Consider the following 24,169-nt stretch of genomic DNA (forward strand, 5'->3'; position numbering starts at 1 on the left):
AACTGTCCCTGCTGGCTAGAGAAGCCTGAGGCAGGAATCTAGCAGTAAATGGAAGGAGGGAATTACGTGGTCAGATCTGACTTTGTGTCCAGAGTGTCTTAGGAAGCACAGGCCCCGCCGATGCTGCATTCAGAATGAGTTGTTTACAGAAACCAATTTTTCCGAGATCTCGATGCAGCCCGGGCTTTCGTAGGAACCAAGCTTAAAGATTTTTATTTCGAGAAAATAACTGAAGTGACTTTGACTTATTTCTTTTACTGTTTCCTCATTAAAAGGGAGCAGCTTCTAAGAAAGATCCTCTTTGCCTAACTTATTTTGCCGATCAAAAATTTCACCTTTAAAACACAGATCAATATTCTTTGACTCAGCCGAAGCCATCAGAAGTCAGATTGCAGGCTGAGCACGAGGGACTCTGCAACCAGCACCCAAACCGTTGATCCAAATATGCTATAGCTCTAAAAATAAGTAGTTTTTACCCTAAAGTGTCCTGTATGCCTTCCATATTTCAGAAACAGAATTTAAAGCCTTTAGACATTTCTGTTTCCTACCGTATTATTTTAACTCATACTTGTTAATATTTTTCTTTAGGAGAAATCTGCTAAAAGATTTCCAAATAACATATTTTTTCATGCCTTTTCCTCTGGATATGTGCATGGGAGTTACTGCTGAAGGCAGCCTCTTTTCAATAGATAAGGTCCATACTCAGGGTGTTTCCTGGAGTTTTGTCACATATCTCATAGCCTAAGCAGGGAAGGATTTCAGAGAACTTGAGACACCATCAACATATCTTCCTAGATTACTGGTCCAAGGGAATAGTATGCAGAATTGTTCTTTGGAGGAAGAAGGCCACTGAGCTATGAATCTGTAAAAAGAATATGGTTGAATAAGATCCTCCTACTTAGCTCAGAAAACAGCAGGAGGCAGTCATATAATAGCCTGAGCTGCCCTCTAAGGTAATGGCTGTGACTCACGCCAAAATCTTTTTTACTCATTTTCTAGAAATAGAGGAAACCAAAATCTTAGTCATTTCAGATTTTATAATGAAACCTGGTACCATCAATCCAGTACAAGATAATGCTGCTGGGCTATGAATAGAACAATCAAAAAAGGCAGGTCTATCAGCCTTAACAGGTGCCTCTGCACCTCGGCCCAGTGTAGGTCCTGTTCCAATTTGAATAGGAGAATGGCAAGAAATAAAGGTCAATCTCATTTTGGAAAGAAGGAGAGTCACATTTAATATGTTAGATCCTTCTAATTTTCACTGATTTACTAAAATGTCTACAGAACTGCAAAGTAGAATCTGAATGGTAACTTGGCCTCCCTATACCTAGGTGGCTGGATCAACATATGTCAAAACAGACAGTGGAAACAATAGGTACGTCATTATAGCATTCAGTTTCATGACTGCACTTTGAATCTTTAGTCATTGCCTATTTTACCGTTCATAGAAGTTACATAAATCCAAATTACCTAGGAATGTACAACTGTGACTTCCTTTCCTTATAAAACAAAGTCACAATGAAATGCTAAATTTTGGAACATTGTGTTCTTTCACTTGGATGTTTTTCATGTAGCTAAAAAAAATAATGTTTGAAAAGCATTTTCCTTCTGTAGTAACTGATTCCTTTAATACTTTATCTTTCATTTATGGACCTAATCTCAATAAGGTATGTATTTGGGAATTTTTTTCCCCTCAGTTTTCGGGTTATATTTTTATCTGCAATTTATTTCCCTATATAATTCAAGCAGCACATATTTACCTGATACCTAATTATTATTGTCATACAATCTGTGACCATAGAACAAAACTTAAGATTTCTAATCTGAATTACATAGGGAAATAACTTGCTGATTTAAATGCATCCCTGATACTGAGGAGAAAAGTTCCAAAGTGCATATCCGTACAAAGCTGGGGCTTGTGATCTTGATTCTATAACTTTTACTTTAGCCCTTTGAACTGTACATCTCCCTCTATTGTGACTTACAATAAATTTAGAAGTATTTTCGGCAAATATGGGGAAATGGACAATATTAATTTCTACTAGGATATCAATTAGAACTTTTAACTCAACCTTAAAAATTATTTTTGGGATAATCCCTAAATTTTGTTAATACTAATTATTAGCTTTCTAATAGTACAAATTTTTCTGGGCTCCAAAATCACTGCAGATGGTGATTGCAGCCATGAAATTAAAAGACGCTTACTCCTTGGAAGGAAAGTTATGACCAACCTAGACAGCATATTAAAAAGCAGAGACATTACTTTGTCAGCAAAGGTCCATCTGGTCAAGGCTATGGTTTTTCCAGTGGTCATGTGTGGATGTGAGAGTTGGACTATAAAGAAAGCTGAGCACTGAAGAATTGATGCTTTTGAACTGTGGTGTTGGAGAAAACTCTTGAGAGTCCCTTGGACTGCAAGGAGATCCAACCAGTCCATCCTAAAGGAAATCAGTCCTGGGTGTTCATTGGAAGGACTGATGCTGAAGCTGAAACTCCAATACTTTGGCCACCTCATGCGAAGAGCTGACTCATTGGAAAAGACCCTGATGCTGGGAACGATTGGGGGCAGGAGGAGAAAGGGACGACTGAGAATGAGATGGTTGGATGGCATCACCGACTCAATGGACATGGGTTTGGGTGGACTCCAGAGGTTGGAGATAGGCAGGGAGGCCTGGTGTGCTGCGGTTCATGGGGTCGCAGAGTCAGACATGACTGAGCGGCTGAACTGAACTGAATAGTACAAAATCCATCTGAGATAGTTACTCATCACTGGAGTTTTCTATGAAGATACCTAATTCAAAAATCTTACAGGTATTAGCACTGGTGGAAACTCCAGGTTCTAGACCTGTGCTGTCAGGACAGTAGCCAATAGCTGTGTGTGGCTCCTGAGCTCTCAGACTGTGGCTAGTCTGAATTAAGATGTACTTCCAATAGGGTCTATGAATTTTGAGTGAAGGAAGTAATTTTTGGTTGTGCATGTGTATTTGAGACATGTATATATAGACAGAAAATAAAAGTGAGACTAGCTACTGAATAGAAGAACTACGAGCATAGAACCATTGGTCATTTCAACATTTAATAATGTGGAAAAAGACAACAGCTAATTCCAATTAAATAGCAAACTAAGACATGTTTTATTTAACTTAAATTAATTTGAACTTTGCCAGTCATCCATGTAACTAGTTTTGGCTCAAGAGCTATGGTACATTTAGGCTTCTCTGAATTGAGAGACTATTTCTCTTTTTCTCAAATGCTACAAAGAAGCCTGGAGACATTCAAACTGATAGCAGAAAAGATACCATTTCTCTATTGAATAAAAAACCATTTTCAGTTATTTATTCATTAAATTGTCTGAAAATATGTATTTATTTTTTATTAAAATATATATTTAATTGTGTACTTAAACAGTACAAATTTATAACATGAAGAATAGAATTCTGAATTAACTCTATCTTTGAATTATTACATGTATGCCTGTATATGTTAGTTGCTCAGTCATGTCCTACTCTTCGCAACCCCATGGACTGTAGCCCGCCAGGCTCCTCTGTCCATGGGATTCTCCAGGCAAGAATACTGGAGGGGGTAGCCATTCTCTTCTCCAGGGGATCGTCCCAACCCAGGGATCATACCCAGGTCTCCTGCATTGCAGGCAGATTCTTTACCATCTGAGCCACCAGGGAAGCCCTAAAATATGTATATTATAATTTAAATTGTGAACTTGGACTGTTATTACAAAGATCTAAATGTAACATTGATTATAAAATGCAGAAATTATTTTGTATTATGAAAATATACAGTACACAACTCTTCCCAAAGGCTCACGTGCTACTACTTCATTGTGTCCTGTTGTACTGCCGTCCGCAACATGGAACCTCCTTCTCTGGTTCTAAAACAGCTACTCTGCCTCTCACACTAAGTCTTTGTGGAGGAGAAATAAATGAGACTTTTTTTCTTTCAAGGACATAGATGTGAAATTCAACAGGTTGCTTTCATTTACTTTCACTGGCCCTATTCTAGTCTCTGGTCATATGGGGCTTCAAGGAATAACAGGAAATATAATCTGCATCTGTATTAATGAATTTAGGGGGAGTTACCAGTTTTCTATGTCAGCCTGAAAAGCAGTAGATATAACAAAGCATTGTTGTCCTTATATGTGAATAAAATATATGGAAAAAAGATGTACTAACAACTATAAAATACATATTTGACTTTGAAGACTTAGTACAAAAGAAAAATTAAGGATTTTGTTAGTATATTTTTTATTTTGCTTACATGTTGAAATAATAATAGTTGACATTGGTAGGTAAACTACATTGTTCACACTAGTTACACCTGATTGATTTCCTTTCCCAGTTTTTAAGGTGACCACTGAACAATGTTAAGTAACATATGTAGCTCACTTTCATGATGCTTATTATATTTCTATTGGACAGTGCCATTCTAGACTCGAAGCTAGTTCCTAAAGAGGTCAGAAAGCACAAAAATATACATTAAATAATAATTGACATGTCATCAGTTTTTCAGAGTGTTGTTCTGAAGTGTTTTCTTTGGGTAGATTAATATGAAGTAAGGTGGTAAAAGTATGGCATGCTTAGGTTTTGTCACTCAAGAAATAATGTTTTAAACACCTGTTATAAAACAGGCACTATTCTAAGAACTATTTTATTTATTCTTTGTGAATGAAACAAAGATTGTTGCCTCTGTGGAGCTTACATTCTAGCAAGTTAGATCAGAATTAGATGATATGAGTGTTTTTCTTGCTCCTTGAACACACTGCTTTCTATATGGCTAGTGAATGTGACTATATGTGTGGTGACAGGCTGGGGAGACCTAAAGGAACATTTTTATATATAAAGTCATACCCAAAATTATTTCATTTAAAATCGTCTTCATTACAAATGTATTGCAGGACTGAATTCTCCAATGAATAAATACAGATAGTTTTAAGCAGATTTTTATTAGGCTGAAAATCAACTTCAGGTTTTTAAGGTTATATTCAAAAAGATTCTATGAGCATCAGTTCTCGTGTATTTTGGTACTGGTACACTAGTTGGGTTTGTTTTTTCTGCAGGATTTTGGACTACTAAATGAATATGGTCTTGCATGTTCATGATGGAAATGACAGGACCCTAAATGTTTCAAGGCCTGAGCACCTAGCATGGTGGATAAGTACTCAGTGGGTTAACTAATGAGTTAACTTAACAATAACTTCAGCTCATGATCTCTGGAAGAACAGTTGAAGAAATTGTGGATGTTTGGCTTGGCAAAGATTTGGGGGTTGTGATATCTGTTTTTAAATAGTTGAAGAACTGGTCAATGGAAGAGGAATTAGACTCTCTTAATATGGCCCTAGTGGGAAAAATCAGTAGGGCTGGCTAGTGACTAAGATCTTAGGGGAACAAACACTAGATAAATCTAAGTTAAAATATTTAATTATTAGAGGAATATATTGCCTTATGAGATGGTGAGACTACATCTAGAGGTCTTCAAACTTAGACTGGACAGCCATTGGATGGGATTCTGAGTAAAGGGAATTCAAGCATTGGATAGATGGTTCTGGCAACTCACTAAGGGTCTTTCCAAACCTGAGGTTACATGCCTCTATATTATATGATTCTATGAAAGTGAAATGGAGTTGAAATAGCATACATTACTCATTTAGGAAAAAAAAATCTGTGCGTTTGCAATATCTAGTAAATGTTGACTTAGGAAATATACAAAATAAAAATACATAAGCACACTATAAGATACCACTTAGAAATGGCCTAAGGAAAATATTTAGTTCCTATAGTATTCATCTGGTTATTTTCCAGTACCGCTTCCTGGTCATTAGCACGGGGTATAGGCTTGTCCTCAAATCTCAAGTGTAAAGTGCTCTTTCCCTTTCACAATATGTCTTTTGCCATAACCTCATCCTCTGCTCCTAGAGCTGTGAGGGAGTAAGATGTGAATTATGTTTGCTGGAGGCAAATATCAAAGTCTCTGTGACCTTGAGGTTCATGGACTTATCTAAACCTCAGTTTCCTTATTTATTAAGTGTTGGTGAAAGTGTTAGTTGCACAGTCGTGTCCGACTCTTTGCAACCCCATGGACTGTAGCCCACCAGGCTCTTCGGTCCTTGGAATTTTTCCAGGCAAGAATACTGGAGTGGGTAACCATTCCCTTCTCCAGGGGATCTTCCCAATCCAGGGATCAAACCCAGTTCCCTCACATTGCAGGCAGATTCTTACCATCTGAATAACCAGAGAAGTTGTTAATACTTTTATCTTAGAGTTGTTGGAAAATTTTTTAAATAACATGTAAAGGGTTTAACATATATTATGTATCCAGTAACTGTAACATCAAGCTATATACCTGTGTAATTTGCCTACCTTCTTCCTCATAAACCGCCAGACCAACCCATGAATTTATTTACTATCTGATATCCATTAGTTGACAGGCAATTGCATACTTTAAAAACCATTTACTTAATGGCTGCTCAGCCACACACTGGTGACCACAAGTGCCTGGTAGCCTGAGACAGCTGTCAATGACAGACAGCAAGACTAGTAAACAGACGCTTTGGTTGGTTTTGGTGTATAAAAGTTAAGAGGAAGTTGCTTTGCATGTGAAAGTTTGGATTGAAAATGTGTTGTAGGATTGTGCCAGGCATTTCAGTGGAAATGCTGAGGCAGACAACAGTACTGAAGCTCTTGCCTTAGGCCTGGAGCTGTGGATGTGGGGGATTCCTTCCTAGGGGAGATGGTTGAAACTGTGAGATCTTGGTGAGCAGAGTGTAGAGAGGACAGAAAGGGCCAAGGATCTAAATGGCCACAGAGGGAGACCCTTGTCTTTGTAAGGGGTTGAAAAGGTAAAGTGGATGAGAAGACTAAGAATGAAGCATCAGTAAGTGGGAGAATAAGCGTGGTGAAGGGCCTTGTCATGATGGAAGGTGCTAACCAGGGGTCTCAGGACTTGAGTCTTGTTTGTCTCTGCCTGAAAGTGATGCCTGCTGCCTCAGCTGTGTGTAAAACGAGGTAAGACACCCATGTTACCTCTTCCACAGGAGCATTATAAGAATCAAATGAGTGGATGTGTGGGAAGACTGCTTGCCAACTATAGCATGTGTGTGTATAAAGGTCAGATGGGGATACTGATGTTAAGTTATAGACAGCATTCTTCAGTGACATGACACCAGTTATCAGGGATTAGGCCAAGCTTTAGAAGTCACAGGCCTCTACTGCCCTTACTTCATACACCAGCTGCAAGTTTGGGGGTGCCCAGTCCTGCCTCTCTTCTGGCTAGGTGGCTATAACTTTGGAGGTTTTTCACTATCTCCTCAGGTTTGATAATTCACTAGAAAGACTCTAGGTTTCAAGAAGTACTATTTTGATTTCCCAGGTGGCACAATGGTAAAGAATCCGTCTGCCAATGTAGGAGACACGGGAGATGCAAGTTTGATCCCTGGGTCAGGAAGATCCCCTGGAGGGGGATATGGCAACCCTCTGCAGTGTTCTTTCCTGGGAAATCTCATGAGCAGAGGAGCCTTGTGGGTTACAGCCCATGGGGTGGCAGAGCTGGACATGACTGAGCCAGTGAGCACTACTTACTATTACAGGTTTATTATAGTGAAAGGACACAAGTCAGAACCAGCCAGAAAATTCCTCAGGGATATATCACCCTCCACCCCCCCAGCATATACATGCATCATGCTGTCAGTGTGTGACAATACCTATGGCCAATCAGGAAACCTCACCTGCTCCTCAGAGACCATAGATTTTTGTTGAGGCTTTATTCCTCGGGCATGATTGATGGGCCCCATGATTGAACCCAGTCTCCACCTCCCAACACTCCAGTCACATGACTGCTCTTTCTAATGTGGCTCCTCCCCATTCTGAATCACTTCTTACCAGAAACTAGGGTCCCATGATGAGTCAACTTACTAGCATAAATCTTCAGGTGTGATCTGAGGGGCCCACCATAGATAACAAAGACACGCTGTTCACTCTGTTAATTCAAAGGGCTAGAGGCTACCTTCTAGAACCAGACAAAGGCTAACCAATTTCTTTATTATACATACTCTATTAAGTGTTGAAGGCAGGAGGAGAAGGGGACGACAGAGGACAAGATAGTTGGATGGCATCATGGACTCAATGAACATGAGTTTGAGCAAACTCTAAGAGATAGTAAAGGACAGGGAAGCCTGGCATGCTGCAGTCCATGGGGTTGCAAAGAGTTGGACACAACTAAGTGACTGAACAGCAAAGTATTGCAAAAAAGAATTAATGCTTTCAAACTCTGTTGCTAGAGAAGACTCTTGAGAGTACCTTGGACTACAAGGAGGTCAAACCAGTCAGTCCTAAAGGAAATCAACACTAGAATATTCGTTGGAAGGACTGATGCTGAAGCTGAAGCTCCAATACTTTGGTCACCTGATGAGAAGACCCGACTCATTGGAAAAGAGCCTGATGCTGGGAAAGACTGAGGGAAGGAAGAGAAGGGGCAACAGAGAATAATGTGGCTAGATGGCATCATCGACTCAATGAGCATGAGTTTGAGCAAACTCTGGGAGAGAGTGAAGTTCAGGGAAGCCTGCATGCTGCAGTCCATGGGGTCACAAACAGTCGGACACAATTTAGTGACCAAACAACAATAAAAGTGTTGTAACAGTAAGAGAAAATGAAGCATGGGAAAATTCCATCGAGTTTAGAGATTTTGAGGCTTCTGGTATTCTTATAGGGAGCAGTCTTAACAAAGAGGTACAGATGAAACCCAAATTAGAATTTGCTTAAAAATTGGGTAGGAATGTGAGAAAGAGGGAAGCACATATAGAGTGGGGTATTCAGTTCAAGTAATATATTATAACTCAGAGAGATAAGTAGTTGACTGGAAGAGTTTGCACTACCATTCTCTTTAGAATCCCCGTACCCAGGAGCCTGTATCATCTGAAGGCCCTTTTCGCACTATGTCAGATTAGGAGGGCTGAGTGGAGGAAATTGCAAAACAGCAGTGCTGTCTTTAAATTTTTATTCAAAGGACAGTGAAATAGACCAAGACTGCAGTATTGTTATTGTTGTTCAGTCGCTCAGTTGTGTCAGATTCCTTGAGACCCCATGGACTACAGCACACCAGGCTTCCCTGTTCTTCAGCATCTCCCAGGGCTTGCTCAAACTCATGTCCATTAAGTCGGTTTAGAGTTGGATGCCATCCAACCCTCTCATCCTCTGTTGTCCCCTTCTCCTCCCGCCTTCAATCTTTCCCAGCACCAGGGTCTTTTCCAATGAGTCTGTTCTTCCCATCAGGTGGACAAAGTATTGGAGTTTCAGCTTCAGTATCAGTCCTTCCAATGAATATTCAGGACTGATTTCCTTTAGGATTGACTGGCTGGATCTCCTTGCTGTCCAAGGGACTCTCAAGAATCTTCTCCAACACCACAGCTCAAAATCATCAATTATTTGGCATTGAGCCTTCTTTTTCGTCCAGCTCTGACATCCATACATGACTACTGGGAAAACCATAGCTTTAGCTAGATGGACCTTTGTCAGCAAAGTAATGTCTCTGCTTTTTAATATGCTGCCTAGGTTTGTCATAACTTGTCTTCCAAGGAGCAAGCATCTTTTAATTTCATGGCTGCAGTCACCATCTGCAGTGATTTTGGAGCCCAAAAAAAGAAGGTCTGCCACTGTTTCCACTGTTTCCCCATCTATTTGCCATGAAGTGATGGGCCAGATGCCATGACCTTCAGTTTTTGAATGCTGAGCTTTAAGTCTGCTTTTTCACTCTCCTCTTTCACCTTCATCAAAAGGCTGTTAGTTCTTCTTCACTTTCTGCCATAAGGGTGATGTCGTCTGCATATCTGAGGTTATTGATATTTCTCCCAGCAATCTTGATTCCAGCTTGTGCTTTATCCAGCCTGGCATTTCTTATGATGTACTCTGCATATAAGTTAAATAAGCAGGGTGACAATATACAGCCTTGATGTACTCCTTTCCCAATTTGGAAGCAGTCAGTTTTTCTATGTCCAGTTCTAACTGTTGCTTCCTGACTTTCATACAGATTTCTCAGGAAACAGGTAAGGTGGTCTGTTATTCTCATCTCTTGAAGAATTTTACACAGTTTTTTGTGGTCCACATAGTCAAAGGCTTTAGCTTAGTCAATGAAGCAGAAGTAAATGTTTTTCTGGAACTGTCTTGCTTTTTCAATGATTCAGCAGATGTTGACAGTTCGATCTCGCATTCCTCTGCCTTTTCTAAATCCAACTTGAACATCTGGAAGTTCTCAGTTCAAGTACTGTTGAAGCCTGGCTTGGAAAATTTTGAGCATTACTTTCCTAGCATGTGAACTGAGTGCAATTGTGCGGTAGTTTGAGCATTCTTTTGCATTGCCCTTCTTTGGAATTGGAATGAAAACTGACCTTTTCCAGTCCTGTGGCCGCTGCTGAGTTTTCCAAATTTGCTGACATATTGAGTGCAGCACTTTCACAGCATCATCTTTTAGGATTTGAAATAGCTCAACTGGAATTCCATCACCTCCACTAGCTTTGTTCATAGTGATGCTTCCTAAGGCCCAGGATGTCTGGCTCTAGGTGAGTGATCACACCATCGTGATTATCTGGGTCATTAAGATCTTTTTTATACAGTTCTTCTGTGTTTACTCGCTGCCTCTTAATATCTTCTGATTCTGTTAGGTCCATACAGTTTCTTTCCTTTATTGTGCCCATCTTTGCAGAAATGTTCCTTTGGTATCTCTAATTATCTGGAAGAGATCTCTAGTCTTTCCCGTTCTATTGTTTTCCTCTACGTCTTTGCATTGATCACTGAGAAAGGCTTTCTTATCTCTCTGTGCTATTCTTTGGAACTCTGCATTCAGATGGGAATATCTTCCCTTTTCTCCTTTGCCTTCAGCTTCTCTTCTTTTCTCAGCCATTTGTAAGGCCTCCTCAGAGAACCATTTTGCCTTTTTGCTTTTCTTTTTTCTTGGGGATGGTTTTGATCACCACTTCCTGTACAATGTTATGAACCTCTGTCCATAGTTCTTCAGGCACTCTCTCTATCAGATCTAATCCCTTGAATCTATTTGTCACTGTATAACATAGGGATTTGATTTAGGTCATCCATGAATGGTCTAGTGGTTTTCCCTACTTTCTTCAATTTAAGTCTGAATTTTGCACCAAGGAGTTCATGATCTGAGCCACAGTCAGCTCCCGGTCTTGTTTTTGCTGACTGTGTAGAGCTTCTCCATCTTCGACTGCAAAGAACATAATCAGTTTGATTTTGGTATTGTCCATATGTAGAGTTATATTTTCTGTTATTGGAAGAGAGTGTTTGATCTGACCAGTGAATAGAAGTTCATATATCTAGTTAATGCAAAAATCCTAATTTAATTGTCAGTTATCTCCGTTATTCAGAAATGCCTTTTATCTGTCATCTCTGCTTTCTTTTGTTTAAATTGGGGGAGTAATCTTTTTTTGTCATTTTTGTTTCTACTTAAATTGGTTTCTGTAAGAATTTCTTGACACTCCTAAAAGATTTTTAGCTATATACAAAATGCCCTTTTGATGTTTTTTATCATTTTTTATATGTTTTCAATACAAAAAGTAAAATAAACAGCAAAATGAAGCAAAGAAAAGGCAATTATTTATAGCACCAGTGAATCAATAGTAAGGAAAACCACAGGGGTGAAGGCTGCGGGTGGCCAGCAGTAACTTCAGTTATTGCATAGATTAAAAACATATATTTGTCGCACACTTTACTATCATGTAGGCCCAGTAGTGCTTTAAAATTATATTTATGGGTCATTTTTTCTCCTGCCAAAGAAATGGTATTACTGGGTAAGCCAAACAGCTACTTAGTAGGTCAAAGTAATAGTTAAGAGCAAAAGGTAAAGAACTGTAAGACGAGATCAAATTTCAGGCAGACTGAAGAGATGCAGTCAGTTTAGGACACCAGAGTTCTGCATTCCTCCTCCTGTCAGACTGCCACGGGCGCACCGCTGACCACAAAAGGCAGGGGCTCAGTTTCATATTTCATCTGAGAGTTGGCGCTTCTAAGAACCCAGTGCCCATTAGAACCACAATGTGATGGAGGATCAATACTGACTTAAAGGGAATAATGCCTCTTTCTGAACCATAACTGATATTTCCTGTAGCAGAGAGGGTTTTCCCCAAGGGCTGTCAGCCAGAGCCTAGCCTTGCCTTCTTAGCTCAGGAAGCATAACAGCTGTTGGCTGAAATATTTCCTCATCTAGATGCCAGGTTGCATACATTTATATTTTCTTTTTTGTCAGCGACTTTCCCGGTTCCTGTGTTTTTTATATTACTCAAGAAATGATGCAAAAGTTAACTCAGGATGGTGGGGTTGGGCATGGTTTTTTGTTTCTAGCTTTCTTTGTCATCCAAATCTGTATTCTGCCAAGGTCATGTTGGATCCAGCCCAGTTTGTGGTTTAAGGCTTTTATGCTCGCTCACTCTCTCTCTCTCTCTCTCTCTCTCTCTCTCTCTCTCTCTCTCTCTCTCAGGTCTAGCAGATTCTCTGTATTTGAGACCCATTTAACTTTTCGACAATTTCCAACTTCTCATTTAGTTTCAGAAAAAAAACTGTGTGGGACTGCAAAACCAATTCTATAGTAAGAATCACATAAGGAATTAAATTGAAATAAGTAAGTTTCCCTATCTTAAAGGATAATGACATGTATTCTCACCCTGTTTATTTCCACAGAAACATAAATACAAGATGTGTAGATTGGATATCCTTACTGGCCTTGCAGTAAAAATAGCAGCTGGCCCTGGCCCATCTGTACTCCAGTCACCAATGGCCTGGATATTGGCAGGAGTCCTAGATAGATCATACTTCTTTTCACAGACATCAATTATTATCTTAAAGGCAGAAGAAAAAAAAAAAACCTTGGATTTGATTCATAAAATAATAGCACAAGTTTCCTGTCTTTGGAGAAAAACTAAGGAAGCATTCTACTTGGCCTTAATGTTTTTCATCTCCTTTTTAAAACGCGTGTTGGTAAGGATTTGACTTCAGGGAAAGAAGAAAACGCTTCTCTTTTTATTGATACCCAGCCTTACGTTCCATTTAAAGAGTCCATGTGTCCAAGTGTATCACCTTGTATTTGGAACTAATTTCACATAAAAAAAGATACAAGCCCACTGGCCTCAAATTACAATTTATTTCATAGCTCTGAGCACCTATATAGAGTTTTCACCAACTTGCAGAGTTGAGGTACCCCCCAGATGTTTGAAGTGAGCCATTTAGAAATTAAGTGCATGTTTTTTATGTGGAATTTGGGTCTCCAGGTCAGCCCACAGGAAATCACCAATAGTATCAATAGTAATGGCAAAAGACACCCGAACCAACATTGTAATAAAATGTCTGTATAAAAGAGACCTTCCAACTTGAGAGCTTTCTCTACTGGTAAACATTTTCTCTAGTTTGCAGTGGGACAGGGGATCCTTCACCTACCCAACTTCATTCGTACTTTGCAGTTTGGGATGTGACTTCCTCAGTGCTACAGCTTGGGCCTCCCAAGGCTGAGAACCAGGATGGGGCTGTTGGGATGCTGAGAGATAAAGGTGTGGGCTGGAGGGAAGTGCTATCAAGGAATTTCTAACAGCTATATGCTCATTCTAAAAGGAGCTCTCTGCTTTCTTTTTTATTTCTTCAGTGGTCTCAGGAATGACCTCTTTTCATGTTATATTGTCTTGTCTATTGCTTCTCATGAAAGATTCTCTGTCTAAAACCACAGAAGAGTTACATGCCAGCTTGGTTTTTCTCCTTATCACTTTGTGCCTAAAGCTAGCCCAAAACTGTCTGAAGTTTTCTCAATAGGGTGGAAACACTTTTGCCTGCATTGGCTGTCCAGTGTTATCCACCTAATTCTCTGCAGAAGCAGACGGTAAAAGAAAAGCTCATCCTCTGCTGGGCATTTCATCATCAGATTTTATATAGGTCAAGTAAAGGAGAACAAAGTATCCAAGGCGTGTGCCAATCTTGTTTTTAGCAACGCTAGTTTATTAGTGGTCTTGACGAGAGCTGTCTCAGAAGAGTAAAGGGTCAGAAGGGAAGACCCCCTGGAGAAGAGAACGGCAGCCCACTCCAGCATTCTTGCCTGGAGAATTGCATGGACAGAGCGCTTGGTGGCTTACAGTCCGTGGAGTCCCAAACGGTCAGACACGATAGAGCGACTGAGCCTAAAGGGTCAAAAGCATGATTGGAGCGGGTTCAAGAAAAGGAAGAAGGAAATGAGGCAGCGGTATCGGCTGTTCTTCTGAGGTGTTTTGTTACCAAGGCAGCCAACTGTGGAAGACGGAACGGAGCAGGATGTGGAGACAGACATTTCTTCTCTGAAGGTTGGGGTCATCACTGCATAGTGCCTGTGTGCTGAGGGGAACGGTCACTTGAAGAAGGAAGCCTTGAACATGCAGGAGAGAAGAGGGCACAGCTGCCCCAGGCTGGAAGGCGGGTGCCCACCTGCGGAGTGGTCCACAGCGGGAAGGGTGTGGATGCTGCAGTGAGCAGCTGACAGAGGGTCTCTTCTGATGCCTCTGTGGGTGAGTGAGGTGAAGGTGAAGGGGAGCAGGCTGGGTGTTTGCTGGGAGAGCAGATGGGAGAGGGTGGTCTAGGAGAATGGACAAGGAGTGCCAGGGCCCTGCGGGGGTAACGGTTGCACCTGAAGTTCACAGTCAGGAGTTAAGTAATACCAGAAGAGAAAAGGGGTTTACGTGTGACCTTGGAGGTGCTGAGGCAGGCGGCATAGGTGCACCTTCTGCAGAGTTGCACGGGCAGGACATCTGTCAGAAAGCATTCTGAAGCCTGAGAACAGGACCTTGCTATATGAAGCTTAGCTTTGAATTACTTAGCACTTTTTCTTAGCAAAAAGCTTTTTAAATTTCTTTAAGACAGCCTTAGTATCTCCAGAGACAGCATTTGGCTCCTGCCACTGATTTACTCAGTTACTAAGTCTAAGCAAATGATTTAACCTCTTTTTGCTTTTACCTCTCAATCTATAAAATGACAGTGGCAATGTTTCAAGTGCAACAAATGCTTTAAAAATAAAAGTGCTACATAAATACAAGCTATTAATAAAATGGTATTTCAGCCCTCATGGGTACGGTCACCAGAAAGTCAGAAAGGTCAGAGCGTCTGAACAAGCCTTGGGTGGCAGAAGCCTCGCTTGGAAGGCTTGGGCAGAGGAAGGCACAGCCAGGAACCTCGAAGGAGGTATCAGCCTCATCCTTCCCTTTAGTTCTCACACCTGCCCTTGGAGTTTGTTGAAACCTGAGACTCACAGAGGTGAGCTAACCTGTAAAGCCAAGGGGTGGGACTTGGATTTCAACCCCAATGTACCTTAAAATCCCATGCTGTTTTCACTTTGCCACATGTGGAATTGGGCTTGATACATTATAGCCGGGAAAGGTGTGGAATACTTTATTTATGTACAACATAGACCTTTATTTTAGCCAATCGAATCTCTTCTCTGTCATCAAAAATGTAATGAGAGTTGCCCAGCAGCAAAATAAATTATAGTTTGTTGGAGATATCATCATGATGGAGTTGTTTACAAGAACTCAAATGACAAGAAAAGATAGGAACATTTTGGGAAGGAACAGTAAACAGACTAAAAATTTGCACTTAGCTACAGTGCAGTTTTCAAACACTTTGGGGCAGGAGAGTTGATGCTAGGAAAAAAAACAACTTTTGTGTGTGGTCTTGGGAACTGTAGGAATACAGTGTTAGCTGTACTTTTTACTGCAAACATGATACGCACGTTATAAACTATAAAGATAAACATTCCTAAGAGAAAGTCACTGCTCTGTAGATTTTTACTTTTGAGTAACAATTGGCTACCTGATAAAGAAGGTGACAGGAAGAGTGTATTTATTTTCTTCCAACAGCTAAAAGGTGATCAGACTTCTAAAATTTGTTGAGATTGTCCAGGAAAGTGAGTAAAATACTCATCCATCACCGGAAGGCCCAGACAGGAGATGACAGTGTGGTAAATACCTTCAGCAGCCACCTTTTAATGTACAAGCTGTTCTCAGTTGGAATTTTCAGCACTCACATAAAACACACTGTCATGAGTGACTGCTTCTGCTCCAAAGTCATCGCTATTGGGATAATGGAACATCTCTCAGCAAATAACCAAAAAACTTTAAATGTCATGTCAAGTTTGTTGAAGCCATTTTCAGGTCACATTTAAGGTTATGTGAATATTGAGAGTTCTGTGTTTTTTTTTGAGTTTGAGATATACATGAGATTACTCATAAAGTTGTACAATGTGAGAGTTAATCAGGAGAAAATCTGTTGCTCTTTGGGAAAGTCAATTGGCTAGACTCATTTAGCTGTTAGCTATTATACCTCTTCCCTCACAACCTGTAGAAGTTGGGATTGCTATCACTTACCAATGAAAGAATATACACGTGTGTATAGTTTTCAGGTCTGTATTGATATATGTGTATGCATTTGGCAAATTATGACATTATTTTGACTTGCTAGGAAATTTTGACAATTTGATTTTTAATTTCCTGTTAGTTTTTCCTTCTTTTTACTTTTCGAAAGGAAATTAATCTCCTTATTATTCAAACTAATGCCTGTCTTAAGTGTAGAAATGAATTACTTGCCCAGTGCGTATTTATTGAGCACCTACTTGGCCCCATGGCCATCCTAGGCGCCAGTGTTACAGCAGTGTTTAGAACAATGTCCTTGCTGTCAGCAGAGCTTACATTCTAGTGAAGACATAGACAACAGACAAGTAAGCAAGTATATGATGTGTCCAGGGGTCATAAGTTCTGTGAAGCGAAAGACGAGGTTAAGAGAGAGTGATGAAAAGGTGAGTGCTGTTTTAGATGGATGATCAGAGACGGCCTCTCTCAGTAGCACTTGAGCAGAGACCTGAACGAAATGCAGGACCAGCCTTGCTAGTAACTGAGTGATGGGGGTTTCAGGCACAAAGGCAGCAGGAAGTAAGCATTAATACTAATGAAATAGTTGCCTATTTATATTTTTTAGCTTATTCTTAACCTCTATGTGTTTAATTTAAATCTACCTTACTCTTGAATATTTTTTAGTTTAGTCTGTCAAAAAGGACTTGTTTGTTGAGAATAATTATTTTAATGTTTCATAATGTGCACAATCCTTGCTTATCACAGTAATAAGTTTAATGCTTCTTTCTTCCTTACTGTAGAAAATCAGAAGTTGCAGTTGACAGAAGGGTCACGTTCACACTACAATATCAATTGCAGCTCAACAAGGATTGCAGTCGCCAAGGAGCTTAATTATAATCTAGACACTCACACGTCTACAGGGAGGATCAAGGCAGTTGAGAAGAAGGAAGCCTGTAATGCAGAAAGCAGCAGAAAAAAGGAAATGGAACTTCTTGGCTCTGTTTCTAAAAATGAGCCCATTCCCGAAGTTGAAGCCCTGCTGGCAAGATTACGAGCTTTATAAATTAAACTGGTAAAAAATGATTAAGCCAAATATAAAGCCATGCTGTAAGCTGTAACACTTGAAAAAATTGCTTTTTATATAAGTGACTTTATGTAGTTTTAAATTAGGATATATATTAGAAAAATAAAGCTAAATACATGATTGCAGTGCTTTTCCTATGTACTTGAGGTTTTGGCTCATTCGAGATTGTAATGGGCTTTAGTGCTTTCCTTGTCTCCCGGTGTTCGTGTGTTCTATATTTGGTGGTTGAATTATACATAATGCTTCAGAGAGCAGGTAGGTGGCCAGGTGTTCAGCAGTGTGTCCTTAAGAAAATACCATCTTTTTAAGTCCCTGGTTTTTACTTTACTATTTTCAACATTAGTGAACATCAAATCATCAGCCTTCAGTCTTGCTACATATCCATGTATATTCCGTGTATGTTATTTATATAGGGCCAGATTTCTCCTTAATTGGGATCTGTATGCTATCAACGTAGCACGGAAAACATAAACTGGATATAATAAAGCTGTGAGGAGATGATTGGTAAGCTCATTATGATCATTGTTGAATTCATGTTAATTAGACCCTGTTGGAGACTATATGGCAACTGAACACACTTCCAAAACTGATGTAATAGGAATATATGTCCTCTCTTTGTAGAATGCACATACCTTTGTGTAAATGGATGCAATGTTACAGTGCTGCCGAAACTCTTAGGGGAGAAAGCATTTTCCCCCTGATAATGATGACTCTGGGATCAAATTGCCATTTTGAAACTTTCCACATTAAGAAATTTTAATTTCTGTGAACAAACTTGAAATTGCAGTTTCTTTGATCTGACAATCAATCACTTTAACAAAAATCTGAAGTGTTTCAAGAAAAGTCTTCTTATGCAAAGGTTGCAATTTTACCTCGTTGGGGGCATCAAATTAATTCTGTTAACTCTATATCAAAGAAAATAAACTTGTTATTTGCACTAAATAAAAAACGTTGCACCTTTTGTGTTGTAATTAGCATATTCTGTGGATTGGGGGAAAGAGACTGTGCTCTGCAGTCTTTCTAAGCATGTCTTTTGCTTTATGACATGCAGTAAGCAAGTGACTGCTCTTTTACCTTCAGTTAAAAAGCAGTTATATGGAACTAGTCTGGCGAGGTCCACTGCTTTTTATTTCCTTGTTTAAGTTGCCACCTCCTTTCAGCTCCAAGTTAATAAAGTTAATTAATTAGAACAATGAGCCAGGCCCTGTTTATAGACACTGGGGAACAGAGTGTGATCCATAGTCAAGGTGGGAATAAATTGTTCTCATCTGTGTCCTGAAATGTGCGTTTTATCCTCCAGTTGCAATTCCTATTTTCCTGAGAGCACATTTTAAAAATCAGGAAAGGTGAAGGATATTTACACATTTAAGAAGTCAGGAGCCCTTAACAGCAAGGAAAGAAGCTAAATGAAAGAATCCTGACTATCTGGTCTTCATATGATTTTGCGAAGGCTTGAGATTTTCAGAAACAAAACTAAAGTTCAACCTAAAAGTTTGGACACACCAGATGGCAGGTGAGTGTCAGTTTAGGACTGGGGAGCAGACACAGGGGAGAGGCCGCCTGGCCGGTAAAGGAGAGTGAAGTTGACAGTCTCCCAGGGGTGGAGGAAGGCAGGGAAGCCCCGACACTGAGCAGTCTGCCCAGAGCATCTGTCTGCAGAGGCTGAAGGACATTCTCAGGCGAGGGGCCTGTCCCAACAGGCCTGGGCGGGAGGCTGCAGCTGTGAGGGGAAGCACAGGGCAGTCGACAGAGGTAAGAGGCCACCAAGAAACACCGGTTTCTGATGCAGGTGTTTCTTCCAACAATAAGCAGGGAGGTATAATTAGGATTTTTAAGGTCATAATATTCCTTTAGTCAACTGTGGATGAAAACTAGAGTGAGGCAAACCTTGAGATACAGTTGTGTTTCTGAGCAGGCAGATTTTGTTCATTTGATTTAGTGGATAAAAAGTCAGTACCTTGACAAGGACGCTCCATCCAAGCTAGTGACAAACCCCAAAATAGACTCCCCTCCCCTTTCTCTCAGGTCAAAGGAGAGAATTTGGCAAGAACACAGACAACTAAGTGGTCATCAGGGGGTCCAAAAGCAAAGACTGCTTGTGAGAAACCACAAGTTTTCCAATCAAATATTTAAAAAGTAATTTAAAAATAAGAAAAGCAATCTTATCTAATCATATACACATATATGTCCTTTTCTTAACATATATTTGAATAGTTAAACAAAATATGCCAAACATCTAATATTTATGTTAGGAAGTAAACATTTCAGTAATTTATCTGAAAAAATTCTGCTAAAGCTAAAAAATGCAATTATTTATACTAAGTAAATCTAAAACTCTTAGTTGTTACAATAGTGTTTATTCAAAAACAAGAATTATTAATGATTTCAAAATGTTAGTTTAGCCACAAATGATTATTTCTTAGGTGATTCATTCTCATTTTAAAATATCACGCTCAGCCGCTTCAGTTGAGACCACCAGGCTCCTCTGTCCATGGGATTCTCCAGGCAAGAACACTGGAGAGAGTTGCCATTTCCTCCTCCAGGGAACCTTCCCCACCCAGGGATCAAACCCGAGTCTTCTGCATCTCCTGCATTGCAGGCGGATTCTTTACTGCTGAGCCACCAGGGAAGCCCTAAAATATAATTCTGTGTAGATCTGAGTTTACTAGTTAGAAACTAAATCTATAATGTACAAATCTTTCATCTTATCAAACTCTCCTTTATAGATAAGCATCGGTGGACTTTGGTGGTAAGTTTTGTGGCAACCTTTTGTACAGAGTGTAACTTTTGGAAAGTTGTAGGTCTTAATATATAAAGTGCTAATATGAATGAAAATTTTTAAAACTGGCATTCATTGTCTTTTTCTTCATGTTAATTATTAAAAATTTTGAGATCCAGGAATTGTAGCTATCAGTGACCCACTCTTTTTTTTTGTCTGGTGAATTGTTCAATGGTAGCTGTTACACGGCCTTGCCAGGCACGACTATTCTTAAAATAGGTTCTAGGGCCAAACTGTTCAACCATTAAGCTCAAGAGTTACTGTTTAGCAAAACATGTGGAGCTGCCAAAGAGCCACAGCGACTGGATGACATTTCAGAATTGAATCCAAATCTCCCCATAAAAAGAAAATAATGGAACCTTAAACCATAAAAGTTCATTATTCCTAAGTAGGCCATTGCCTTTTAAAGTGGATATAAGGGAAGAGGTTACAGCTAAGATGGGAATGGAGTTAGAGGTAGAAAGAGAGTGAGCCATGCCCCTAATTAGGGTTTGACTGTGAGGGTCTCTTTGCCTCCTACTCACCTTGTTAGATTTTGAGCGTCACATTTGGCTTCATATTCTCCTTTCAGCATCTCCAAGATGACAGGAGCTTAAAAAAATCACTGCAGATGGTGATTGCAGCCATGAAATTAAAAGACACTTACTCCTTGGAAGGAAAGTTATGACCAACCTAGATAGCATATTAAAAAGCAGAGACATTACTTTGTGAACGAAAGTCCGTCTAGTCAAGGCTATGGTTTTTCCAGTAGTCATGTGTGGATGTGAGAGCTGTATCATAAAGAAAGCTGAGTGCCAAAGAATTGATGCTTTTGAACTGTGGTGTTGGAAAAGACTCTTGAGAGTCCCTTGGGCTGCAAGGAGATCCAACCAGTCCATCCTAAAGGAGATCAGTCCTGGGTGTTCATTGGTAGGACTGATGTTGGAGCTGCAACTCCAATACTTTGGCCACCTGATGCGAAGAGTTGACTCATTTGAAAAGACCCTGATGCTGGGAAAGATTGAGGGCAGGAGGAGAAGGGGACGACAGAGGATGAGATGGTTGGATGGCATCACTAACTCAATGGACATGGGTTTGGGTGGACTCTGGGAGTTGGTGATGGACAGGGAGGCCTGGAGTGCTGCAGTTCATGGGGTCACAAAGAGTCAGACACGGCTGAGCTACTGAACTGAACTGATTGGGACCAGATGCCATGATCTTAGTTTTCTGTCCATAGGGATTCTCTAATCAAGAATGCTATAGTGGGTTGGCAGACTCTTCACCATCTAAGCTACTGGGGAAGCCCCATTATGTAAGTCTATTATGTACTTAGTTTTTTGTTTTAATTGTATATAAAGTTTGAGACTTTTCATTTTCTCTTGGTATTTTTTATTCCATGTTATGTTTGGATTAAAAACCTATTTATAAAAATTTCTTTTCCCTTGTTTTCTAACTATGGGTTACTAAAATTCTTTTTAAAAGGGCATCTCCAATGACAATCTAATCTTTTTTTTTTTTTTTTTTTTGCCCCTTTACCTTCTTTATAGCTCTGAAACACCAAAAGAGGAGGGGGTTGGGTTTCACTGGCTCTGCTTTTAAAACATCATGGCTTTCTGTTCCATACGGGAGGGGAGGGGTTCAGAGGGTCCAGTCGGCGGGGCGACTTTGGTTAAGTCCCCGGTTTCTTGCTGCATAGAAGAGGCTGGGGTGCGAGGAGGAGACGTCGTCGCGTTCTCTGAGGTCCCTGGCTGGCCGGACCCGAGCCCTGGACAGTGTGCTACCTCATTCCACCACCAGGAGGCGATTGTTCCCTCTGGGATTTCTTCCTGTGGGGACGCTGACAGCGTGCGTGGGGGGAGGCAGGAGTGTAGTGTAGGGTCACAGAAGGTAAAGCAAGACCTAGGCCTGAGACTGGCATCGGTGGAGAGCACCATCTCTCCGCGGGGAGTCCGGGGCTGAAGGGGCGGGGGGAGGAATTTCAGGACCTGGGTCCCCCTGACAGAAGTCTAGGGGAAGGAAATCATGCGGCCCAAGGCAACAGTTAATGCAACACAGTGGGAGATGTTCCTTCTCTACCCTGCCAGGCAACCCCTTCCCCCCAGTTGGGAAGGGGCAAGATTTTTGGAAAACACTGCTGCCTGCTTGGGTCTGCGCACCACCCTGGTGGGGCCAAACTCTAGAATTCGCTTGCAGTGGAACTGGGGGAGACAGCCAAGCTGGGTTAACTGCATAGACGGGGACAGCTCCGAACTCTCTCCTCCAGCCCCCAAATGGACGAGCTCCGGATTCCGGAAGTTCCCGGAGGGACCCACCAAAACGAAAGGGAAAGGGACTAATAAAACTAGGTTTGTCTTTCCCTGTCCCCAGCCCCCTGGCCCCCTTCCCGCCGGGCGCCCCCTGCAGGCCGCGTCCTCAGCACGTCTTCAGCACCTGTTGCAGATGGAGGCGCACTTCGGTGGCATTTTCCCAGGGTACCACGCTGGCGCGGAAGGAGCTGGGCTCAGCCTTCTGTGCCTCCTGGATAAGGCGGTGCATGGGGTAGCCGCGGCGAGGGAAGGCCACATCGCCACCGGCCAGCAGCCCCATGGGACAGAAGTCGTTGGCGCCGTCGCCCACGTAGAAAAGGCGCTCGAAGTGCACGCCGTCGTGGGCCCGCTCGCGCAGGTAGTCGCTGAGCACCTTGTGCTTGCACATGTTGGCGGGGCAGCGCGCGCAGCTGTGTGAGTGGAAGGGCCGCAGCGCCAGCAGCCCCCGAGCGTCGGGCCCGGAAGGGTTGCTGAAGATGCGGCGGAACAGGCCTTGGTGGCCGGCGGCGCGCAGCGCGCTCTCCACGCCAAAGGTGTTGGCGTCTGAGATGAGAATAACCTCAAAGCAGGAACCCTGCTTGGCCACAAACTGCAGCAGTTCGCCCATGCCGGGCGACAGCGGGATGGACTCGTAGACCACGCGCAGGTCTTGCGGCCGCACGCCCTGGTCGCCCAGGTACTGGAAGACGCGCTGCATGTACTCGTTGTAGAAGCCCTCGCGGTAGGTGGCACGCAGGCTCTCCGGGAGCCGCTGGCCCGGCGCCGCGCGCACGATCGCGTCGTCGCTGTTTTCGTCCAGGATAGTCTCATCAAAGTCGAAGGTCAGAAGGAAGCGCGGCGAGCCCTGCGCAGCCATCCCGCCGTCCCTAGACAGGCATCGGAGGCCAGCAACTGGAAAACACCCGCTCATTGTCAGTACATCACCCTGAGCACCACCTGTAGGGATTGTTGGCCTCCAGCTGTCGGTCCAGAGCTCCTGACAACCATACAAGGTCCATGTGAGGGTGCCCAGTCAGGCGGCTTTGTTTGCACCACTAACATCCACCTGATCCTATCCCCTCTCCTGAGCCCCAGGAACCACTCAGTAAAAACAGCCCATCAAATAAGCTAAGGACCACAAGGCCCTGGCTAGGCATCCTCTTAACAATCCATCATGATGCTGGAAAGGTTACAGATATTACTGAAGACCTAGAAAGGGTAACCAACTTGTGCAACCATCACCCACTATATATGGCAGAGACAGATCTCAAAACCAGATCTCAGAGTCTGAGACCAGTGTTTTTTTCTCTATATGTTCATTGCCCCTTTCTTGTGTATGGTACATCATGGTTTACAAATCAGCTTCACTCATATTCTGTCCTTGCTCAACACAATTCCATGGATTCAGCAGATGAAAAGGACTCAAGAGATTAAATAACTTGCCTAAGGCTACCATGTTTCTATTGGGCAAAGCCTGGTTCATGAACACTTGGTCACAGCCTTGCCTGCCCTCTGTCCTCAAAAGGGAAGAGGCAGATGCCCAGGGATGGGCATCCACTGCAGCTGGAGGGCTAGGACCCCTGGGTACCACAGGTGATCTAGGACTGTCTCACTCAATGGTGCTTCTAGAGACTGGCAGTCCGCCAAGAGTCAGGTTGATATTTCTGCCAGAT

The 24,169-nt window shown here is 41.7% G+C and overlaps 2 protein-coding genes across 4 annotated transcripts in view; one reads left to right on the forward strand and one right to left on the reverse strand.

Moving 5' to 3' along the window:
* The window catches only part of DIAPH3 (diaphanous related formin 3), a 535,934-nt gene extending 517,520 nt beyond the window's left edge, over positions 1-18,414 (forward strand). For all 3 annotated transcript variants that reach the window (XM_061133813.1, XM_061133815.1, XM_061133814.1), the window contains one exon: positions 17,170-18,414. In XM_061133813.1, coding sequence (XP_060989796.1) covers positions 17,170-17,432 — 263 coding nt within the window. In that variant the 3' untranslated portion in view covers positions 17,433-18,414. The remainder of the gene's footprint in view (positions 1-17,169) is intronic.
* Positions 18,415-22,575: 4,161 nt separating this feature from the next.
* LOC133049308 (phosphoethanolamine/phosphocholine phosphatase-like) lies at positions 22,576-23,522 on the reverse strand. Its single transcript, XM_061133291.1, has one exon. The coding sequence runs from the start codon at positions 23,425-23,427 to the stop codon at positions 22,624-22,626; it is 804 nt and encodes a 267-aa protein (XP_060989274.1). The 5' UTR covers positions 23,428-23,522; the 3' UTR covers positions 22,576-22,623.
* Between the last annotated feature and the right edge of the window lie 647 nt (positions 23,523-24,169).

This window comes from Dama dama, chromosome 30, assembly GCF_033118175.1.
Source record: "Dama dama isolate Ldn47 chromosome 30, ASM3311817v1, whole genome shotgun sequence".
Lineage (NCBI taxonomy): Eukaryota > Metazoa > Chordata > Mammalia > Artiodactyla > Cervidae > Dama > Dama dama.

Bases quoted from the DNA above. Each gene is read 5' to 3' on its own strand.
- LOC133049308 (XM_061133291.1), bottom strand. From the start codon at position 23,427: ATGAGCGGGTGTTTTCCAGTTGCTGGCCTCCGATGCCTGTCTAGGGAC.